This window comes from Salvelinus namaycush, chromosome 41 (assembly GCF_016432855.1).
Source record: "Salvelinus namaycush isolate Seneca chromosome 41, SaNama_1.0, whole genome shotgun sequence".
Taxonomy (NCBI): domain Eukaryota; kingdom Metazoa; phylum Chordata; class Actinopteri; order Salmoniformes; family Salmonidae; genus Salvelinus; species Salvelinus namaycush.
In genome coordinates, this window is record NC_052347.1 from 5,008,124 (window position 1) to 5,030,806 (window position 22,683).

A 22,683-nucleotide genomic window follows, 5' to 3' on the forward strand; every position below is an offset into this window, starting at 1 on the left:
GAACGAGAGAGAGAGAGAAAAAGGAGAAAGAGAAAGAGGGAAACCTCACCTCTTTTCGCCATGCGTCCGGCCACAGTGTACTGGGCTGAGTCGTTGGCGGCCCCTCTCCCTCTGGTCTTCCACTGCTCCTCGCTCTCCTGTAGGGTTCTCATGCGCTCAGCCACCGACGCCTGTGGCAGCTCCTCCTCTTCGACTGGTCTAGCGTGCTGCATGGGCAGAGACAGGGATCAGCGACCGAACAGTAACACCTACCAGTATGTGTGTGTGTGGGTTTGCGTGTGTGTGTGTGTGTGGGTCACCTTCTGTCTCCATTGGGGCTGAGAGAGGGTCTGGGTAGGAGAGGATACCTCCTGGGCCTCAAAGGAAGAGCTGGTCTGAGGGAGAGAAAACAGGATATATGAAGGGGAGCTACGTCGACATGTTACACTGCAGTATCAACACAACTCACATCACAGCACTCCAACAAGTACATTTAAATGGAATATTGAGGGGCAATGGCGTGCCATGGACACACTGCACACTCACGCACCTGAACGTGTGCTTGCACACACACTCACCTGATTGTAACACATGACATATTGAGGTGTACTGTTGGAATAGACAGAGGAAAAGACAGGATCCTGGGAGGAGGGGAGGAGGATAAAGGAATAAGCCCAGGATTGGGTAGAACAGAATAGAATAGATTTGATATGACTTGGACTAGCAGCATAGTCAACAAACCAGGGTTATAAGTTTGGTTGAAATAACCAAACACAGAGGTTTGTAGGCAATAGGGTGCACTATGTAGGGAATAGGGTGCCACAGAGCCAGCACTCCGCTTACCCAGCACTGAGGGTTGACAGCTGGTGCATCATGGGAGATCTCACTGTCTTCCTAAAGGGGGCAGCATTGGAGCAGAGAGGGGGTGTGGTCAGCAAAGCCAAGAAAAAAATATGGTGAGAGGAGTGAGCATGGCATAAAAAGAGATGGCAAATAGGAGAAAGAGAGGGTGAAGAGAGAAGTGTCAGCACAACACAGAGAAGTGTCAACACTGTCCAGCTAAGGGGGCCGAATGGGGTCATGAGGGTGTTCATGGAAGCCTCTATCTGTTAAGTCTATCTGTTAACATGCCATGTCATTCAGAGCCATTCAGCCCATTCCTGGGCATTAGCACCAGTAGAAGCTGCACCCATATCTAAGTAACGCAAGGTAGCTCTCAGTGATTGAATGCATAGTAAGGTATAGGGCTGGTGTAGGGCTGCTATGACATTAAACACATGCCATAGTAAGATATGTGGCTGGTATAGGGCTGTTATGACATTAAACACATGCCATAGTAAGATATGTGGCTGGTGTAGGACTGCTATGACATTAAACACATGCCATAGTAAGATATGTGGCTGGTGTAGGACTGCTATGACATTAAACACATGCCATAGTAAGATATGTGGCTGGTGTAGGGCTGCTATGACATTAAACACATGCCATAGTAAGATATGTGGTTGGTGTAGGACTGCTATGACATTAAACACATGCCATAGTAAGATATGTGGCTGGTATAGGGCTGCTATGACATTAAACACATGCCATAGTAAGATATGTGGTTGGTGTAGGGCTGCTATGACATTAAACACATGCCATAGTAAGATATGTGGCTGGTGTAGGGCTGCTATGACATTAAACACATGCCATAGTAAGATATGTGGCTGGTGTAGGGCTGCTATGACATTAAACACATACCATAATAAGATATGTGGCTGGTGTAGGGCTGCGATGACATTAAACACATACCATAATAAGATATGTGGCTGGTGTAGGGCTGCGATGACATTAAACACATACCATAATAAGATATGTGGCTGGTGTAGAGCTGCGATGACATTAAACACATACCATAGTAAGATATGAGGCTGGTGTAGGGCTGCGATGACATTAAACACATACCATAATAAGATATGTGGCTGGTGTAGGGCTGCGATGACATTAAACACATACCATAATAAGATATGAGGCTGGTGTAGGGCTGCGATGACATTAAACACATACCATAATAAGATATGTGGCTGGTGTAGGGCTGTGATGACATTAAACACATACCATAATAAGATATGTGGCTGGTGTAGGGCTGCGATGACATTAAACACATACCATAATAAGATATGAGGCTGGTGTAGGGCTGCTATGACATTAAACACATACCATAATAAGATATGAGGCTGGTGTAGGGCTGCTATGACATTAAACACATGCCATAGTAAGATATGTGGCTGGTGTAGGGCTGCGATGACATTAAACACATACCATAATAAGATATGTGGCTGGTGTAGGGCTGCGATGACATTAAACACATACCATAATAAGATATGTGGCTGGTGTAGGGCTGCGATGACATTAAACACATACCATAATAAGATATGAGGCTAGTGTAGGGCTGCTATGACATTAAACACATGCCATAGTAAGATATGTGGCTGGTGTAGGGCTGCTATGACATTAAACACATGCCATAGTAAGATATGTGGTTGGTGTAGGGCTGCTATGACATTAAACACATACCATAATAAGATATGTGGCTGGTGTAGGGCTGCTATGACATTAAACACATACCATAATAAGATATGTGGCTGGTGTAGGGCTGCTATGACATTAAACACATACCATAATAAGATATGTGGCTGGTGTAGGGCTGCTATGACATTAAACACATACCATAATAAGATATGTGGCTGGTGTAGGGCTGCTATGACATTAAACACATACCATAATAAGATATGTGGCTGGTGTAGGGCTGCGATGACATTAAACACATACCATAATAAGATATGAGGCTGGTGTAGGGCTGCTATGACATTAAACACATACCATAATAAGATATGAGGCTGGTGTAGGGCTGCGATGACATTAAACACATACCATAATAAGATATGAGGCTGGTGTAGGGCTGCTATGACATTAAACACATACCATAATAAGATATGTGGTTGGTGTAGGGCTGCGATGACATTAAACACATACCATAGTAAGATATGTGGCTGGTGTAGGGCTGCGATGACATTAAACACATACCATAATAAGATATGAGGCTGGTGTAGGGCTGCTATGACATTAAACACATACCATAGTAAGATATGTGGTTGGTGTAGGGCTGCGATGACATTAAACACATACCATAGTAAGATATGTGGCTGGTGTAGGGCTGCTATGACATTAAACACATACCATAATAAGATATGTGGTTGGTGTAGGGCTGCGATGACATTAAACACATACCATAGTAAGATATGTGGCTGGTGTAGGGCTGCTATGACATTAAACACATACCATAATAAGATATGAGGCTGGTGTAGAGCTGCTATGACATTAAACACATACCATAATAAGATATGTGGCTGGTGTAGGGCTGCTATGACATTAAACACATACCATAGTAAGATATGTGGCTGGTGTAGGGCTGCGATGACATTAAACACATACCATAGTAAGATATGTGGCTGGTGTAGGGCTGCGATGACATTAAACACATACCATAATAAGATATGTGGCTGGTGTAGGGCTGCGATGACATTAAACACATACCATAATAAGATATGTGGCTGGTGTAGGGCTGCGATGACATTAAACACATACCATAATAAGATATGTGGTTGGTGTAGGGCTGCGATGACATTAAACACATACCATAGTAAGATATGTGGCTGGTGTAGGGCTGCGATGACATTAAACACATACCATAGTAAGATATGTGGCTGGTGTAGGGCTGCTATGACATTAAACACATACCATAGTAAGATATGTGGCTGGTGTAGGGCTGCGATGACATTAAACACATACCATAGTAAGATATGTGGCTGGTGTAGGGCTGCTATGACATTAAACACATGCCATAGTAAGATATGTGGTTGGTGTAGGGCTGCGATGACATTAAACACATACCATAGTAAGATATGTGGCTGGTGTAGGGCTGCTATGACATTAAACACATACCATAGTAAGATATGTGGCTGGTGTAGGGCTGCGATGACATTAAACACATACCATAGTAAGATATGTGGCTGGTGTAGGGCTGCTATGACATTAAACACATACCATAGTAAGATATGTGGCTGGTGTAGGGCTGCGATGACATTAAACACATACCATAGTAAGATATGTGGCTGGTGTAGGGCTGCGATGACATTAAACACATACCATAATAAGATATGTGGCTGGTGTAGGGCTGCGATGATGTTATGATGCTCCTTTGGTTTCAGTGGAATGGCAAAACCACAACAAACTCTCATATTAAGCCCTCTGCTTTCTGAACCAGCCCACACAACATATCTGTTCAACCTTCAAGAACAGAAAGGACAGCTAACTAACTCCTACCTGGCCACGCACTACGCACCTTTTAACTTTTTCACCTTTTTCAAAATAAATATACTATTTCGATTTAATTTTTGGGCAGTGTGCGGACAGCATCCCCTCTTTTAAAATGCATCCCAAATCCAGGCCATCTCCCCTGTGATCTGTCCCCCTGGTGACCCTCATCCTCCCCTCTTTCCCTGACTGACAGGTTACACTAAACCCACTGGTTCCAGAGAGCCACCCCGAGGATTAGAGATTACAAGTGGAAGACAGGGCCTTTCCTCTGGGCTGGGCTGGTATGGAGTGTTACAGTGGGGCCAAGCAATAGTATCACAGACCCTTGGGACTAGGGATTGTCTGGGAGCCTCCTGTGGTGGATCTATCTATCTATCTGACTGAGAAGGATGTGTCCAAAGCTGTCCGCTGCTCTGCTTTCCAGGCTAAGACTGGATTTGCCCCATTGGGATTCTGAGCCTACAGATTCAATATGCTAAACACAAGTGCAGACCCAAATCAACTATAAACAGCCAACCAACTGGCTCCAAAACACATGAGCTCAGTCCGTGTGAGAATTCCAATGCAAATCAGTGATGTCAGCATCTATCCACTGCCCACCATTCCCAGTAGCTGCCTGCTCTGACTGAGGTCTGAGGTCCAGTAAGATGGCTGCTGGTCTTACCTTCCTCTGGTCCGCCAAGGTCACCTGGACGTGTTGTCTAGGAGGGGTGTCTCTCCTCACCCTGCTCCCCCTCTCCTCCTCTTCCTCCTCCCTGGAAGCATCTGACAACCTGCACAGAGACAGAGGGGAGGTCTAAGAAATAGCCATGCAAATCTCTCTCTTGTGCTCATGCTCGCACGCGCACACGCGCACACACGCAAACACACACACACACACACACACACACACACACACACACACACACACACACACACACACACACACACACACACACACACACACACACACACACACACACACACACACACACACACACACACACACACACACACACACACACACACACCTAAAAACACAAGGTCAAACCTTCCATGACACTCAGCATTAGAGATCCCTTCTGCAGCACACACATTTCAATACACACTCAGGGTTACAACGTTCCATCAACGTTCACGCACAAACACATCATTTAAAAGGCCTGTATGTTGTCTCGTGTGTTAATTGTGTACCTGTCTCTCCCAGAGGTGTTCCCAGGGGGGTCCATCTGCCTCTCCTCCTGGGGGGGACCCTGCTCTGAGGTTGGCCTGTCTGAGGCACACACGGCCACCGTCTCCCTCCTATTCCTGTTCCTCTGTCTCCAGGGGGCAGAGGAGGCTGGTCTCTCTCTATGAGGCACTGGTACATTATCATGTCTCTCTGCCCTCCTCTCCTCCACCCCATTCCCCCTCTCCCCTCCTCCATTCTGGTCCTGCTGTCTGCCCTCCCTCATAATGTCTCCGTCTCGGTCCCATTCTGGTCCTGCAGAGGGGCTCTTCCTCAGGATGCCTCTGATCTCTCCTGGCTCAGAGTCCCTGCGTTGCTGCAGGCCCTGCTGGGACGGGTCAGGTCCTGTGTTAGGCTCCACGTCGGCCCCGGGTCGAGGCTGGGCCTGACGCACCTCACTGGGCCTCAGGTTGACGGACTGCTCCTGCTGCCGGTCGGAGAGGGTGGGGGACAGGCGCAGCGGGGGCAGCTGGATGGGGCCTTTCTGGAGCTGAGGGAGGCCAAAGCGAGGAGAATACTGTCAGAGACATGGAGATTACAGATTCTACTCATCACAATAGTGTAAATCAGTATGAAAGCTATAAGAAGAAGAGGTTACTACATATTTCTGAGTCATCATTTTGGACCTGTCTAATTGTAGTGTGATTGAATTGGGCGCTAGTGTAGTGTTACCCTCTGGACAGTGTTATGGTCGACATTGGCTATATACTGATCAAATAAAACTATTGAGCAATCCAGTGCTCAGAGTGTGACATTCAATTTGGGATACATACACTTATTCACCCACTCATGCTCACGTCAACATCCAGTACACACACACACACACACACACTGAATCACCTATGTCACAATCCACATTTCTCAGTTAAAGAAAGACACACACACAAATGCAAATGTCATCTCTAATATTCCCTCTTCCATTCCTCTGAGGATGTCTTTCTTGGTCCCACACCCACTCACCAGGCTGACCTCCTCCACGGTGATGGGCTGTGTGCGGTAGCGTGCCCCCTTCTGCCTGCGTCTCTCTGGGGGGGCATGGGGAGCGGCATCCCCCTGGTTCCCTGGCAGGGACAGCTTGTTGAACAGAGCCAGCTTCTCACTCATAGTCAGCTTACTGTTCGCATCGTCCTCCACCGCCTCCGCCTCGGCCTGCACAGCCTGGGCCTCGACTGACTCCACTGGCTGGGGGGTGCTGCTGGGGTAGATAGGTAAGAGAAGATGGATGGTGAATGGAAGTCATGGAAGAATAGTTCAAATAGAGAAACAGCCCTGTTAATTAAAATGCGGATTGACGGGAACTGTGGAACACAATGTGAGATATTTGCAACATTAAACCTGTTAAATGTAATGGCAAAATGTAGATTTCTGCCTAAATAGACATAGACAAAATTGTATTTTATCATGAGAAGGCCATAAACAATACCTAGTAATGTTTAGACTGCGAGAAAGATTACAATCTCACCTTACTGGTAAAAATAGGTATAAATTCCTGAGGAGCAGTCACTTTTGAGGACACAAGCCCAAGTACACAGTCCAAAAAATAAAAACATGAAATATTTTATATGATGTATTTTCTATTCGACAAATCTGTATGAATAGGGCTTGAAAATATGATACGCTTTCTAAATATAGTAACAATCAAATTACAAAATGACTAAATGTAAGATTTCACCTTCCTTGTATCTGTAAAATACATATTTGTATGTTTAGTGTTAAAAAAAAAAGAGGCATATTTTCTTAAGATTTCTCTTGATTAAAACTTCTGCCTCCACCCTTCTGAACACCACACAGGGTTCTAGCTTGGCTCCCTGAAGTCGTTATGAAATCGCCTTTCATCTCATATTAATATGACAAACAGAAAGTGTTTTTTGTTTAAAATCTATGAATTATTTTCGATTACTTTGATAAAATTGGCTATAAATCGATATCTGAATATGCTAGAGCGACGAACCCACGCTCTCCTGCGGCGCTAGGATCTAACGGATTGCAGTCATATGCTTTGTCAGTGGCTGTGATGTGTTCAGCCAGGAGTTGATGGACAGTAGTAAGAGCGAATTAAATGGTAGGCGGGACATCCCAGCTTCAAGTGATGTCACAGCCTGAGTCACACAAGCGGAAGAGGACTAGGGCTACTGCTGAATGCAAGCCTTTTCGATCTACGGTGTCCACACATCGATTTATAAGCAAAAATGTTGGTCGAAACCGGTACCAAAAGCACGCTAGTCCCCTCTTTAGGGGAGTTTACATCTAAGCAGTACCATACCAAAAGCTCTTACTATAATGCATTATCTAGAATGCTATACATAAACCGTATACCATAAACCATATCACAACTTTAATCAGTTATGATCTCATAACCTGCCTTCCATGTGGATTCCACAACCCACTTGGCAAGGAATTTTAATGTGTGAGAGGCCAATGTTTTTTGCATACGGTCTGCCAACACCTCACTGCCAACAGATACAATATATCCTTGTCCATTGACCACCGAGGTGTGACCCTTGACCCTGCTCACCTGGTGGCCACCACCATCTCCTCACAGGTAATTGGCTGAGTGAGTGAGCGGTGCTCGTTGCCGCGGCGTACTCTGCGTTCATACGTGGCGCTGCCAGAGCGAGGCTTCAGAAAGGAGGAGGCCTCGGGGGCTGCTGTCTTCTCTAGCTCCTGCAACAGAGAGAAATAGGGAGAAGAGAAAAAGAGAGTGAGAGAAATAGTCATTCATAACATGTATGTTGATAATTGATACGTAATATCTGACCATTACATGTTGCACAATAATGCCTTTGCCACAGGTGTATAATCAACACTTAGATCAAACAGAGCATATCATGGTTGAAATTACAGAGAAATGACAAAAATGTCCTCTCTTTTTTCATCTCTTTCATTGAAAGCCTCTCTCTTTCCTGGCATGTGAATGGAGGTGCGGTACTGTAGGCAGCGGAAGTGGGTCGGATAGCTGGTGAATAAACCAGGGATCTGTAAGGTGCTGTGGGTGGCCTATGTAAGAAGGTAGAGGAGAGGGATAGAATGCCAGGCCTGCAGGTCACAGTGTAACCAGAGCTCCCTCAGTAGTGTACCGTTACCTCCCTGGCCCTCCCCTCAGTCCCCTCCCTCCTGGCCCTCCCTCCCCCCTCCACCAGCCAGCCTGACAGGAGCTAGCTGCGGGCTAATTACAACCACCTGTTAATGCCTGTTCATGGCTTGATAGTCCCTGGCAACTTTTCACCTAGGTTTCGACAGATGCTACGTGACTAAAACCCACCAGACTAAGAACAGAAGGGTCCACCTGCATGCACTCTGTGGTCTGGCTTCCTGTATGTCCTATACTACACTCTGTCTGCATACCTGGTCTTATTTAGGCCTTGTACTATTATACAAGGCCCTGTCTGGATCAGAGAGCAGCACCTGTTTGGCCATTCACACTCCTCAACATTCGTTCGGTGTGTTCAGCTCTGCATGCTCAGCCCAGCCTGCTGGCTCATCATGAGTTGCTCCGTGACTGTAAGGTGAGCAGCTGCCAGGACTGGTACATGAGATCTCTCTCTCTCTCGCTCTCTCTCTTGCTCTCTCTCTGTCTCTCTCTCTCTCTCTCAACATGGGCTCTGTTGTGTCTGTTGATGTGCAGTTGTGCGACATAAGCCCTGTGTAGCCCCCCTGGTCTCCATGGTGATGACCTTTTGTGATCAGGCATGGAGACGGACAACATGGTACAAGGGAACAGGAGGGGGGTCCTGGGAGAGGGTCCTGTTTCACAGCAAAGGCTGAGCTAGATGGGCGTGCTTACTTTAAACAAAGACATCTTGGCCGCCACACTCATCTTGGCTCTGTCATCTGTCTTCACATCAGCTGGGGGGGGGGGAAATACATGACATTAAATATATACATCCAGTCAGGCAAACAGAGGCAAATACATTAGAGTTAAGTACATGCACACTCAAAGACACACCGTGTTAAAATGCTAAATCCCTGTGAGTCTGTCTGTGTCATCAGCAGGGGACATAATTTTGGCATCACTGAGCCTGCCAAACACATTAACCCTCGGAATAAAAATAGGCAAACAAAAAATTTTAACAGCACCCAACTGATCACATAGCAAACTCACAGTCCCTGTCACACAGCAAACACAGTTCACCTGCTCATAGTAGCAGTCCACTGCAAGCCTGTCAGTCAAGCCGTCAGTCCACTGCGACAAAATGCGATAGACAGATCTCTGTGACTGATCCCTTCGCGTGAGGCCATCGCCCTGCACCTGGCCCTTACTACACTGCCACATGGCACCACTATCTCTCAGCTGGCACCGCTAGCTGCCTGCTTCTCCTCTCACCTGGCTTGAACTTAGTGACCACACGGCTCTTCCTTTTGACCAGACAGTTGGACAGCAACGCAGATCGAGTGTCAACTGTCTCTGGTGTTTCTAACACCGCTCTCAATGGCCATTTAATCGTTGTATTTTAGGTGGACAGCCAAATGAACGCATGAGAGAGAACTTATTGGACAGCTACTGCGTACAAGCGGGGACTATTTTTTTTATAGTGGCGGTGTGGTGCTCAGGCATGCTTTTATGGCTCATAAATCCATCCCCACCGAGGAACTTCAACATTCGACCGTCACCCTGTGCCCATCTGGGTCTGGTGGAGTGTTTAAAAATAAAAGCCCTTGATTTATTTGATGTTCTGTTTATTATAGATGTTCTGTAAAGGCAGCTCCGGAGTGGGGTTGAGTGTAAGTAGAGGTCAGAGTGTATTCATCAGGTTTACTGTTACGAACGCACTGTCATACAGTAACTATTAGCTGATATAGGTTTGTTTATATATTCGGTTGTTTTTGAGTGAAAATAGAGAGAGAAAAAAACAGTTATTCCTTCTGACCCTGTGTTGTCCACCCCCTTTTTATCTGTCTGTCTATCAGCTAAAGTGTGATGACAAACGCCTATTATAGTAGCCTGCTGAGCCATTTTATCACACGCTACTTGTGGAGACAAGTGCTGATCAGAGCGCTTTGCCACCTCCTATCTCCCATGTCGGCATTTCTGTGATCGAGAGAGTGGAGATAGAAAGAGAGGGGGGGGTGGGAGAGAGAGAGAGCGAGAGAGAGAGAAAGAGAGAGAGAGCACCTGCTCTTCTTTGTCACTGTGTTAAACGTTATCTCTGGCAAGCCACACAGCACTATGCCTGTTACCCTCTCTCTCTCTATTTTTCTCTCTCTCTCTCTCTCTGTGTTCCTCTCTGTCCCTCTCTCCCCCCACTCAGTTAACACAGAGGCAACACAGAGGCAGTACAGAGGCTGTACAATAGGCAACGGATCAGCCGGTTGTGTGTGGCAAAATAAAACAGGCCAAGTGAGAGCCAGGTGGGCAGGGGTTCGTTACCTTTAGCATTTTCCTCTTCTAGCAGCCTGTGGGGCACAGAGAGAGAGAGAGAGAGAGAGAGAGAGAGAGAGAGAGAAAGAGAGAGAATCAACACGAGGTCATTGGCTGAAACATGCACACAAGACAAAAGATGAGAGGAGTTTGACCATGCTCATTCCTGCCTGGTGTAAATCTCTCTTTTCACTCTCTCTCTCTGATGTCTGTGTGTGTTACTGTATCTCACACACAGACCCAGGCTCCTGGGTCATATCTGCACGCTCAACAAAGCAACACTGTTCATGTCATTTACATTTACATTTAAGTCATTTAGCAGACGCTCTTATCCAGAGCGACTTACAAATTGGAAAGTTCATACATATTCATCCTGGTCCCCCCGTGGGAATTGAACCCTGGTCCCCCCGTGGGAATTGAACCCACAACCCTGGCGTTGCAAGCGCCATGCTCTACCAACTGAGCCACACGGGACCACGGGACCATGTCATGGTTGCTATTAAGCGCCATGAACGGATGCAAACATCCACGCAAATCATGCCGCTTGCCAGTGTACCAAGGCCAAACTATTTCAATACATAACCACAAGGACCCCCAGAAGAGATGCTCCTCTATGAGAGGACAGTAAATATCTGGAAAGCATTTACATGCATACAAACCGCTATCACACACTGTCAAAACAATCAGAAAAGAAGAAAGAAACACAGCAATGGCACAAAACACTGCAAACCTCTCCACCTGAAGAGTAACCAAACTAGGGCAGAGTCTTCCAGATGAGCCCCATGCTTGACCTGCATGCTCTGATATGACATGGTTGATATGGCTGGCCGCAGCACACAGTCCCTACCCGCCGCTCTCCTGCACCTCACAGGCTGTGATCGGCTGTGTCCTGAAGCGCTCGTTGGTTTTGCGGCCCCCACCTGACACCCCAGGGTGGTAGCGACGGGTGCGCCGCCGTCCCCCCTCTGAGCCCGGCTTTACAGCTAGGTCAAGGGAAGAGGCCGCACGGCCACTGTCAGGACTACTATCCCCAACCACAGAGGAACAGGGTGAGCATCAGGAGAGAAGGGGAGAGAGAGACAGTGAGAAACTGGAAGCAGTGGGACTGACGCCCACACATATTCAGAATAACAACACACACACAGGCCGTTTCATGCAGAAGACCCTACACTTTCTCAGGCTGTGTTCCAGTCCCGGTCTGCTGCAGCAGGGCACTCCTCAACTGGCCCACCGACACCCGCGTTTGCAGCTGGGCCGCGTCGGGTCCAGGGGGGCCTGGGGGAGCTAGGGGCTCCCCCCCACTCAACATGCCGGCAGAGCCAGAAGAACACTGCCTGGAGGCGGGGGAGGAGGTGGGGAGGAGGGAGATGGGAGAGAGGTGGCGTAAGGAAAGTGGCAACCTCCCACAACTACGCCAATTCCTAAAGAGCACCCCTGACAAAGTATTGTACCTCTTAAAGGAAAGAGAGTCCAGGTCCGGAGGGTATAAAACACGCATGGAGGAATCAATGTGATCTCTGCTGTACTAGTACTGCATGACGCTGGGAGTCGGGTTTAGCTCGCTCCGTTTGAATTAGCAACAAAGGCCATAAAGCACAGGTGAACTCTGACAACTGTTTAACGAGGCTGAAAGGTCACCGGGAAAGAATTTTCACTGGAGACGGAGCTTGGTGACTGGTGGGGGGGTTGTTTTAAGAGGTGGTTACACATAATATGGTTGTTTCTATTCATCAATCTGTTGTTAGGGAACAGGGAAAAGGCCAGTCTGTTGGGGCCGTTACTCTACGTGTACATGGCCTGATACTGTATAAGACAGCAATTCACTGATGGCCAGCAGGCATTAACTGCATACTTTCAGCATAACTAGGTTCAGTGGTCTGAGTCAGCATGTGGGGTGACATCACGGTCAGTGTATGCAATCTGTCTGCCGCATCACTCTTTGTCTTCTTGGTGGGGGTTGAGACGGATCTCCACTACTGATTGGCTAATGGCTACACATGCAAGGGACTCACCTTCGGAGGTGTGTTGGGTCTGCAGCAGTGTCTGCCTCAAAGCCGTTGGAGACTCTCCTCGGTTCTGACTCCAGAGGGGTGTTGCTCTCCCTCCTGCCCCCCTCCGGCCCCGCCGCTCTGCCGTTCACCCCCCCAGAGAGGATCCTGTCTGTGGAGGGAGGTGCGCCGTCTGAGTTCATGCGAGTCCCATCCCTCCTCACCCACTTGGATGGGAGCTCCTCCATGTCGCCATAGCGTTCTTGTAGCTCCCGTCTCCTCTCGGCCTTGTAGCGGGCGATCCGCTCCGATCTGGGCTCCAAGGCGGGGTTCTCTATGGTGTCCATGCTACCTGTTCCTCTCCCTGTCTGTTCCTCTCCCTGTCTGTCTCAGTAGGCCTCCTTTAACAATGACCAGGGCATTGATGACTCAAACCTCAAGAGATTCCCTCCTACGTCACTTCTCAGCTATCAGAGATAAATGGTCAAAAAGGTCCAAAGTTGGCATGTAGAACCAATCAGCACCTCCGTTGTTGGCATTGGGAATGTCTTCTTCCAATCAGCAGGCTGTCAAGACAGACGAATCATTCCTTTGAGCTCATTGCACCGCTGAGACAGAGGGAGCAATAGAAGCATCAGATAACTGCGCCATCTCACTTTCTCAACCAGGTAGCCACACATTCATTCACTACCAGTTGAATAATTCATTCACTGTTTGTTTCACATCCGTATGTTCTTGGTTAAGTCAATCACTACGGCATAAACATACCACCAGCCTACAAGTGCACTGTTACATCGAATAACATGACGCTATGATGAAACGAAAACATAAAGAATTTACAGTGGCCCGATTTGACACAAATCTCTCTCACACTCACATAGCACTGACCCAAAACAAACCATACCTAGTTGAAATGTCCCTTATAAAATCATCGTCTTGCTTCATCTCATTTTATAGCAGCATTATGACTGCCCCCTCTTTTTTTCTCCTTCCTTCCCATGTCGCCCGTCTCTCTCTCTCTCTCTTCTCTCTTTCTCCCTCCTCTTCCCTGCTGAAGCCCTGTAAGACAACCTGTTGTAGGCTGGTCTGCAAAGCAGGAATCTCCCCTTGCACTGAAACCCTATACCACTGCCAGCCAGTCAGCCAGCCAGTCAGCCAGCCAGTCAGCTCCACTTCAGTCCTACAGTACATGGCTGACTGGCTGCAGGTTTCCTAGTAGAATTCCACTGGTGATCATTAACGTTGGACAGGATCAGTGCCTCTTGCTTTCAACGTTAGTTAGTGCCTTCCCATGTCAGCGAGCTGAAAAGTTGGAGACGCTGTCCGGCAAGTGATAAGTTCACTAACAAAACAAAAGATTACATTTACAAAGTAAATCATATTTTAAATAGGCCTACCCAGAGTTGGTATAGTTCGCTGGTTGTTCAAACCCAGTCATGGTTTATGTAGGCTACAGCATTCATTCTGATCCTCTACCAAATAACATGGTACTAAACATGTCATTGGGAATGTATGTCCCTAGAAATGTCCCTGAGCAGGTCTGTCCGCACTCACTCATCTGACAGTCTAATGTCTCTCTCAACAAGCACACACATGCAAAACCTACATCCGGGTTACTAGGTTACCTGGCTGTTTGAACACAAACAGGGATCTGAACCACTAATCAAATATAAATAATGACATCACCACATTTGTATTCTCAATCAGTAGGGACTTGAGCCATTTGATAGGCCGCCAAAAAATTGGCGTGTGAGCGTGTTCTAACGCTCACACGCGTTAGAACACGCGCTAATGGCTAAATGTTAGCGTCAGCATTCCTGTCTCTTTCCCACCACAGCTGAAACACAATGGGGCCTATGGAACAATGAGCAGAGAGAGCTATGGGACTCATAAGACTTAGCACAGCAGAGCTACTGCAGGCTTAAGGCCACTGTACTCTGTGGTGGTCTGTAACAGTCATGGTTTCACCATCAACAGATAAACACAGACATCGCTTACACTGTAGATACACCGCTTGCTCTGGGTGTATTGGGAATGGTGTGAGACAGAGTGTCTTCCAGATTGCAAGCTTATATACGGAAGACGTGATTGACTTTTAAATAGATTTTGCATTCCCTCCTCACTCTTTGACTGCAGCTCTCGGATTAGTGTGAGCAAGCGACTAACATAGAGCCAGGTGAATCCGCAAATCTCACGTTGCCGCAGACGACAGCAAAAGGCCATGCCCCGAAAGCGGAGCTGTCAGACGCAGTGATCCCCATGGGACATCAAGATTCAGAAGGGGAGCTGTGTTTGTGTGCTCACGTGTGTATGTTTGTGTATGCGAGGTCAAGTTCAACACAACCACAACATTGACTACCACAAGAAAAGAGACAGCTTGGTTAGTATAGCCCTACCTTCTCAAGAGTAAGAGAGGGCAAGATGAGAAACGTCCCAATACCGTGTAATTGAGTGTGAGTAAGACAATGAAGACGGAGACAGAGAGAGTCCATCTTTTGGGCAGACCGGTGCAGAGGTCATGTGACGGGCTAGGCAGGGCTGGATTGGGTGAGAGAGGTTGGTTGCCATTGGAGCTCAGCATGGATCATCAGCCCCTAATCCAGTAACACTAGTTGACAAGCTTGTTCTAAAGCACCTGGATGAACAGACTAGTTAGTACTCGCTAGGAATACACAGAGAAATGAGACTGTATACACTATTTGCCAAGATAAAGTTGAATCAACATGCAAAAGTAAGTTCATAGAGGTTTTAATGAGGCAAAACGGAAGGTGGGTATCGTATCTCCCCACATGTCATTGTAAACAGAGCTGAGGTGAAGTAGTCACGGACACTATGTTTTATGTCCCTCTTTCACCCTGGTCCCACGCTGACCCTGAGGACACACAGGGCATTGAGGAACTGCAATGAACAGCATTAATGTACACTATATATATACAAAAGTATGTGGACACCCATTCAAATGAGTGGATTCGGCTATTTCAGCCACACCCGTTGCTGACAGGTGTATAAAATCGAGCACACAGCCATGCAATCTCCATAGACAAACATTGGCAGAAGAATGGCCTTACTGAAGAGCTCAGTGACTTTCAACGTCATAGAATGCCACCTTTCCAACAAGTCGGTTCATCAAATCTCTGCCCTGCTAGAGCTGCCACGGTCAACTGGAAGTGCTGTTATTGTGAAGTGGAAACGTCTAGGAGCAACAACGACTCAGCCGCGAAGTGGTAGGCCACACAAGCTCACAGAACGGGACCGCCGAGTGCTGAAACGCGTAAAAATTGTCTGTCCTCAGTTGCAACACTCACTACCAAGTTCCAAACTGCCTTTGGATGCAAGTCAGCACAAGAACTGTTCATCGGGAGCTTCATGAAATGGGTTTCTGTGGCCGAGCAGCTGCACACAAGCCTAAGATCACCATGTGCAAAGCCAAGCGTCGGCTGGAGTGGTGTAAAGCTCGCCACCATTGGACTCTGGAGCAGTGGAAACGCGTTCTCTGGACAAATCTGGGTTTGGCAGATGCCAGGAGAACACTATCTGCCCGAATGCATAGTGCCAACTGTAAAGTTTGGTGGAGGAAGAATGGTCTGGGGCTGTTTTTCATGGTTCAAGCTAGGCCCCTTAGTTCCAGTGAAGGGAAATCTTAACACTACAGCATACAATGACATTCTAGACGATTCTGAGCTTTCAACTTTGTTGCAACAGTTTGGGGAAAGGCCCTTTCCTGCTTCAGCATAACAATGCCCCCGTGCACAAAGCGAGGTCCATACAGAAATGGTCTGTCGAGATCGGTGTGGAATAACTTGACTGGCCTGAACAGAGCCCTGACCTCAACCCCATCGAAAAACCTTTGGGATGAATTGGAACGCCGACTGCGAGCCAGGCCTAATCGCCCAACATCAGTGCCCGACTTCACTAATGCTCTTGTGACTGAATGGAAACAAGTCCCCACAGAAATCTTCCAACATTTAGCGGAAAGGCTTCCCAGAAAAGTGGAGGTTGTTTTAGCAACAAAAGGGGGACCAATTCCATATTAATGCTCATGATTTTGGAATGAGATGTTCGATGAGCAGGTGTCCACATACCTTTGGTCATGTAGTGCAGGACAGTGGCAGCTCCCGAAGGGAGGATGGCTCATAATAATGGCTGGAATGGAGGAAATGGAATGGCATCAAACACATATAAACCATGTGTTTGATACCCTTCCACTTATACAGCTCCAGCCATTACAACAAGCCCGTCCTCCCCAATTAAGTTGCCACCAACCTTCTGTGATGTAGGAGGTATTACCTCTCTGATTCAGAAGGGTTGGGTGAAATGCAGAAGACACATTTCAGTTGAATGCATTCAGTTGTGCAACTGGCTAGGTATCCCCTTGCCAGTGGTGACACGTCATTCAAGGCAGGTAGGGCAAAAAACTAAAAAAATTACTAGTAAAATAAAAATACATTTGGGGGGGATTGCCTGTTTTGCATGTTATTTTGGCATTAATACGTGTCACATATCAGTTGGCAAACAATGTAAAAAAATATATATATATCATTGAGTTAATAAAGCCGCATACAAACATGGTGTCTTTTCTTTCTTGAGTAAGGCAGCTCCAAAATGCAGGTGTTTCAGCCTAGCTCAGTGCTCTCTGTGATGGTGGGGCAAGCCAGCAGAAAATACAGAGCGTTGCGCAGTGATTGGCTCAGTGTTCTGTCACTCATGGGGACACTACTTCACCGCCAAGTCTAAGGTAGAGCTAGAAAATTCAAGCCCCTTGGGTGCTGCCATAGAGTTACATTAGAAGTGCCCATCCAAAAAGGCTCAAGGTCATTGGCCACAGATAAAATTAAGTCAAATCAAGTTATATCTACAGTAGCTTTGATTGGACTGATCATGTCAACATCATACTTTCAAAATCTTAACTAGCAGTCATCATCATTAATCAAGTCAACAATATACTGGCAAATCATTTTTAATCCTTGTCATATGAAGATAAATAATAAGAGATAAGATATAAGAGAAATTATAGATAAAATGTATCGGCTATTGGACATAAACATTACAAAACAAGCTGGAAATCGCAAATTCAACAATGAGTGGTTTGGAAGGAATCAGTGGCTAACTGCAAGCATTGCAAAGTAATCATTAGCCTGCTATTCAGTGGAGTGTCTGTGTGGTCCCAAGTCTGGGATTAAGGGTCTTTTCCTAGTTTAAAATGATAAACATTGAACATTGGCCATGCTGTCAATGAAGCATGATTTGTGCCGCGCTCAAAACAACAGTTAACTCGGAACTGCAAAATCTGACTTTAGTGAGTTCAAGACCACCGGGAACTCGGGGAAAAACGAGCTACGACTGGGAAAATACGTTTTCAACTTTCATCTAACTCAGAATTGTAACAATTATGAACTCGGACCTCTTTCTAGGGCTATATGACCTGAAGATCACTGACATCACCATGATTCAACCATTTATTTCTTCGAATGTTCCAGTTGTCTTGAACGCACCATAAATCCAGAGAATGGCAGACTGATGACAAAATTTGCCCACGATGTACCGCCGCATCACCTTCCTGTTCAAGTGAGCACAGCACAACAAAGTGAGTCCAAATATGTCGCGTATGCTGCTGCATAAAACATATGTAATATGCCAGGGAGATATGCATACTGTAGCTAAGAAAGTAATACTAAGTGTATGTTGTGTAGTAAGCAATTAGTAGCCCATGTGCCTCACCCTAATAATTTGGTATATTTTCACCTCTTAATTTCACCTACTGTTCTGACTTGGTGGTGCAAATGTAGCCTATAACCTGTTTTTGAGAAATGTAATCATTGAATATTGTAAGAGCTTTCATTGCCTGCTTATATGCCCCCTTTATTTATCCTATGGTTCTGACTTTGTGTACAGGTAGAACACTGTAAGAACGGCCTATGTTCTGAATTCTGTCGCTGTACATTTCAAAAGTGTCGAACATATAGTTATATTGACTACGTCCATTCTAGCTCGCTCATTATTGTCTTATTCTAAATTACGGATTGCCTCTTATCCGTTTTTCGTCCCCTTATGACATAGTTTGTACATCTCAATTGTCAGTAGAACCCACATTTGTTTAAGCAAGTCAGCCATATCAGCTATGTTTTTTTTAAAGGCAGTAAATGAGGCTGAATGAACTGTTTCACTGCCAGACAAGACTCCGCTGATAGCCAGGTGTAGCAGTGGGAAGGTGTTGGGACTGCTGTTGGGACTCTGCTGTTGGGACAGATTTATATAGGCCCTGACAGTTTGTGGGCACCGTTTGTCACCGTTATAGTGCAATTAATGTATTGTTTAGTGTTGTGTAGTGGCTTTGCTGGCATAAATACCACCATTTTTTTTGGGCCCCACCAAGATTTACATGCTAAAATCGCCACTGCCCCTTACCCTATTAGGATATGTTTTTTTGTTTAACAGAACTCAAAATGCCCACACAGTAATCTAGAATTATAAACGGATTATTCATAGATAATGTCCATACTAAACCTTAGAACTTCCAGTACAAATGCAATGGATTTTTCCCAACCATGGGGTCTCTGATCTCACATCTTCCCCCATTGAAGTTAAATGGGTGATATGTTAAATCAGAGGATGTCACCAAATTCAGGACAGGAGCAGACTGTGAAGTCCAGATTAAAGAGACATAGAGGAATTACACACGATTAGAATGGTAGCCCCCCCCACTGGGCAGCAGAGTAATTGTAAGAGCAAATGAGCGGTGGCTTCCCATCCACTCTTCCCATTCTAAAGGCGTCCGCATGCTTCCCAGCTGAAACAGTTCTGAACAGTTTGTGCATGTATTATGCCAACTTTTTGTTCGTCCTGGTCTTCGGCAAGGGTTTTTCGGCTGTTTGTGCACATTCCATTTTTTCTCGAGGCAAGCCAAAGTCGGTAGCCGAAGTCTACGCCCCTTCTTCTGTGATTGGTCAACAGTAAGGATTCTTCAATTAAGTGTTTGTCATTCAATGAGAGTCTAATCCTTTTCATGCACATTTTTTAACTTGAGAAATACTGCACCAAACATCTTAGTTGGATGAAAAAGATCTCCTCGGCAGAAAATGTCAAAATGAATGACAGATTTCTTGAGTTATCTTAGATTCATTCTGACTATTTTGAGGAAGTGTACGCTGGCTTCGGCGTCTCAAGATGGACAACCAGTACTATTGCCACTTTTTTTTCTCGCTTTTCAAGCGAAGGTCTATTAAGGGAGAATGCGAGCGGTCGGCGAGGCGCTAGCCGAACCGAAGCATGCGAAAGGCTTAAGGGGTGTTACCTCTCTGTACCCATGTTCTGGATAATCACTGGACACAATGGACATGTGATGCAGGTGAATTAGGGATAGATTTAACCAGAGCCTTCTATTTAAAATAAAATGCTCTGGGTTTAAATAGCTCAGAATGCTGCTATCACTGGGGCCATGGCAGAGTTTTGCAGAGCCTATACAAATACACTCTAATTGAGTTTAGAAATGATAACTGCAGCTTCTAGGACTTGTGTACACTATGGAACATAATGCCTCTAGAGCAGCTGTAGCTCTCCTCCGCCCCTCATACTGTAACCCATCCCTCCGCCCCTGGAATGTGACACATTAACAGTTGTTTACTGTATGATATCCACGTGTGAACAATTGGGAATATTTAGCTTCACTCATGCCGGATGGCATCCAAAAGATCTAGCCTGAATTACATGTGAGTATGAATGATGACATGACATCACTGTCCCTTTCTGTACATATAGTTCAGTCCTAGTTGATATGCCAGCCCACTCTAACTTCCACCCTCTACATCAGCCACAATGCATTCAGTAGCTCACCACTTCAAGAAAACGCAATGGCAAAAAACATCATCACCACCCAATATTTATCCAAAAATAGGATCTCACAGTATAGTATGAAAGAACTCGGATGAAAAAATAAATGATGACAAAACAAGACATGAGCCATGGCACGAATGAGAGCAATTTTCCTATTCAAACAAGTCTCAAGTCAAATGTTTGGTAAGATAAAGACATTAGGCAGACCAAGTCGCTCTGCAGTTTGATATTACAGATCGATTAACAGAGTATAATCACTATTTGATACCACATTTCAATTAATTAAAAAAACTGGGGGAAGACCTTGCATTCGGGACACAATTCCTTGTCAGTAACTGACGCGTAATGGACACAATTCGAGGGTCTATTTTCCTTGCCACTCGTGCGCACTGGAGAGTTTTTCTTCTAACTAACTGTGTAGATATACGATTAATAGATCAAATTGGACTTTAAATGCAAATTAATTCAATTTAACCATGCCCTTAAATGTGTCAGTTTATTTGAGTCGAATCAATCTAGTTGTGCCAAAAGCGCACTAAAACTCACTGTGTCATTTACAATGAACGAAAAGCTCAACAATGCCCATTGTAAATTGGCTTTCAACATGTTTTGTTTTAGAAGCCTGCATAAAGGAATTTTGCTAGGGTACTTACATGTACTCGAATCGTAGGGGACCGGCTATGGTCGCTAACAACAGCAGGGACTGGGCATTTGTGCGCCGCTGCAGCAGAGAGCGTGGAAGCCCATTTACGGCGAGCGCAGAGCGCAGGCTGTCCCTGTTACAAATATAACCCCCTCCCCTCGCCCGGGCGCTGCTGCATGCCACGTGCAGGGGCCAAGGCTGGGAGAGCTATAGACAGCAATTGACAGAACCAGTCAAATGTCAGCACACTGTCAATAGCGCAGATAAAGTTAGCAGCATGGTCTTCTCTATTTTTTAAGCTATGATTGGATTTCTTTTATTTCTTTGATACAGCATAGGCTACATCTACAATGTCAAGTCTGGCCATTTCATGGATCAAGATACGCTTCAATAAAGATAACTTGAACCCTAAAGACACTTGTATTTATCCAAATAGGACGCAGGAATAAAATTCACCTGTTTGAAAGTTATCACTAAATACCGTAAGGCAAACAAATTGGAGAAGTACCCTACCACCTCTCAGTATAGAACACTGCCTCCAGTGCCAAAACAGGCACTTTGCCATTTCACTTAAAGGTAGTCACCGAAATGACAACATTGCAATGAGTGAGATGCAAGATGAGCCTGATGCAAAACGTTGCTCTCAAATAGTATCTGCGCTTGCGCAAAGGTTCGCATCGCACTCTTACAACGTGGTAGCCACGGGACCAAAACAGTGGAGAAGTTTAGCATTGCGCTCCAACGCTCGTAGTTGTTGCGGAAATTAACCCACTATGCTGTTTACTTTGTGCGTCTACGTCATATCGCGACGTCATATCGCGGACTCTGCCTTTAAATTAACAGGGTCCAAGGACCAGAATACATTGAAAGGGGGATCAGATCGGAGAGCTAGGACAGAGGCCCTTGCACAAATTAGGCAACAAGTGAAGGATGCAGCACTGGCAGTCCTACATCTGAAGAGGCCAAAGAACTTCTAAAATAACACCAAGTCACAGATAACTACTTAGAATAACCTCTCCCTAAGTGCAGTATGCCAGAGGAAGTCTGACGTTTGATTCATACTCTAGCTTGGGCCACTTCAGGTCTTGAACAATAAGAATATATCTGACCTTATAAACATCATTGCACTTGACCGTGTGTGGCCATACTAAGGTCAACAGTCATGAAAGGGTAAACAGCACTGTGGCTAGTAACCACTTAAGGTCGTGGAGGTGGGATAAACGTGTCTCTTATACAAAATAGTAACACAGACATTTGGAAACATGATATTGTGAAAATATCCTCATTCAAAATACACGTAAGATGAGGGTGAAACCAG

At 45.9% G+C, this 22,683-nt stretch overlaps 1 protein-coding gene across 1 annotated transcript in view; it reads right to left on the reverse strand.

The window, feature by feature from the left end:
* The window catches only part of LOC120033959 (supervillin-like), a 24,230-nt gene extending 10,991 nt beyond the window's left edge, over positions 1-13,239 (reverse strand). Inside the window, exons 1-14 of the mRNA XM_038980358.1 lie at positions 12,917-13,239; positions 12,074-12,238; positions 11,752-11,928; positions 9,870-9,901; positions 9,330-9,391; positions 8,061-8,209; positions 6,506-6,740; positions 5,755-6,062; positions 5,512-5,637; positions 5,003-5,111; positions 823-873; positions 558-620; positions 300-374; positions 50-206 (exon numbers count right to left, since the gene is read on the reverse strand). Coding sequence (XP_038836286.1) covers positions 50-206; positions 300-374; positions 558-620; positions 823-873; positions 5,003-5,111; positions 5,512-5,637; positions 5,755-6,062; positions 6,506-6,740; positions 8,061-8,209; positions 9,330-9,391; positions 9,870-9,901; positions 11,752-11,928; positions 12,074-12,238; positions 12,917-13,239 — 2,032 coding nt within the window. The remainder of the gene's footprint in view (positions 1-49; positions 207-299; positions 375-557; positions 621-822; positions 874-5,002; positions 5,112-5,511; positions 5,638-5,754; positions 6,063-6,505; positions 6,741-8,060; positions 8,210-9,329; positions 9,392-9,869; positions 9,902-11,751; positions 11,929-12,073; positions 12,239-12,916) is intronic.
* Between the last annotated feature and the right edge of the window lie 9,444 nt (positions 13,240-22,683).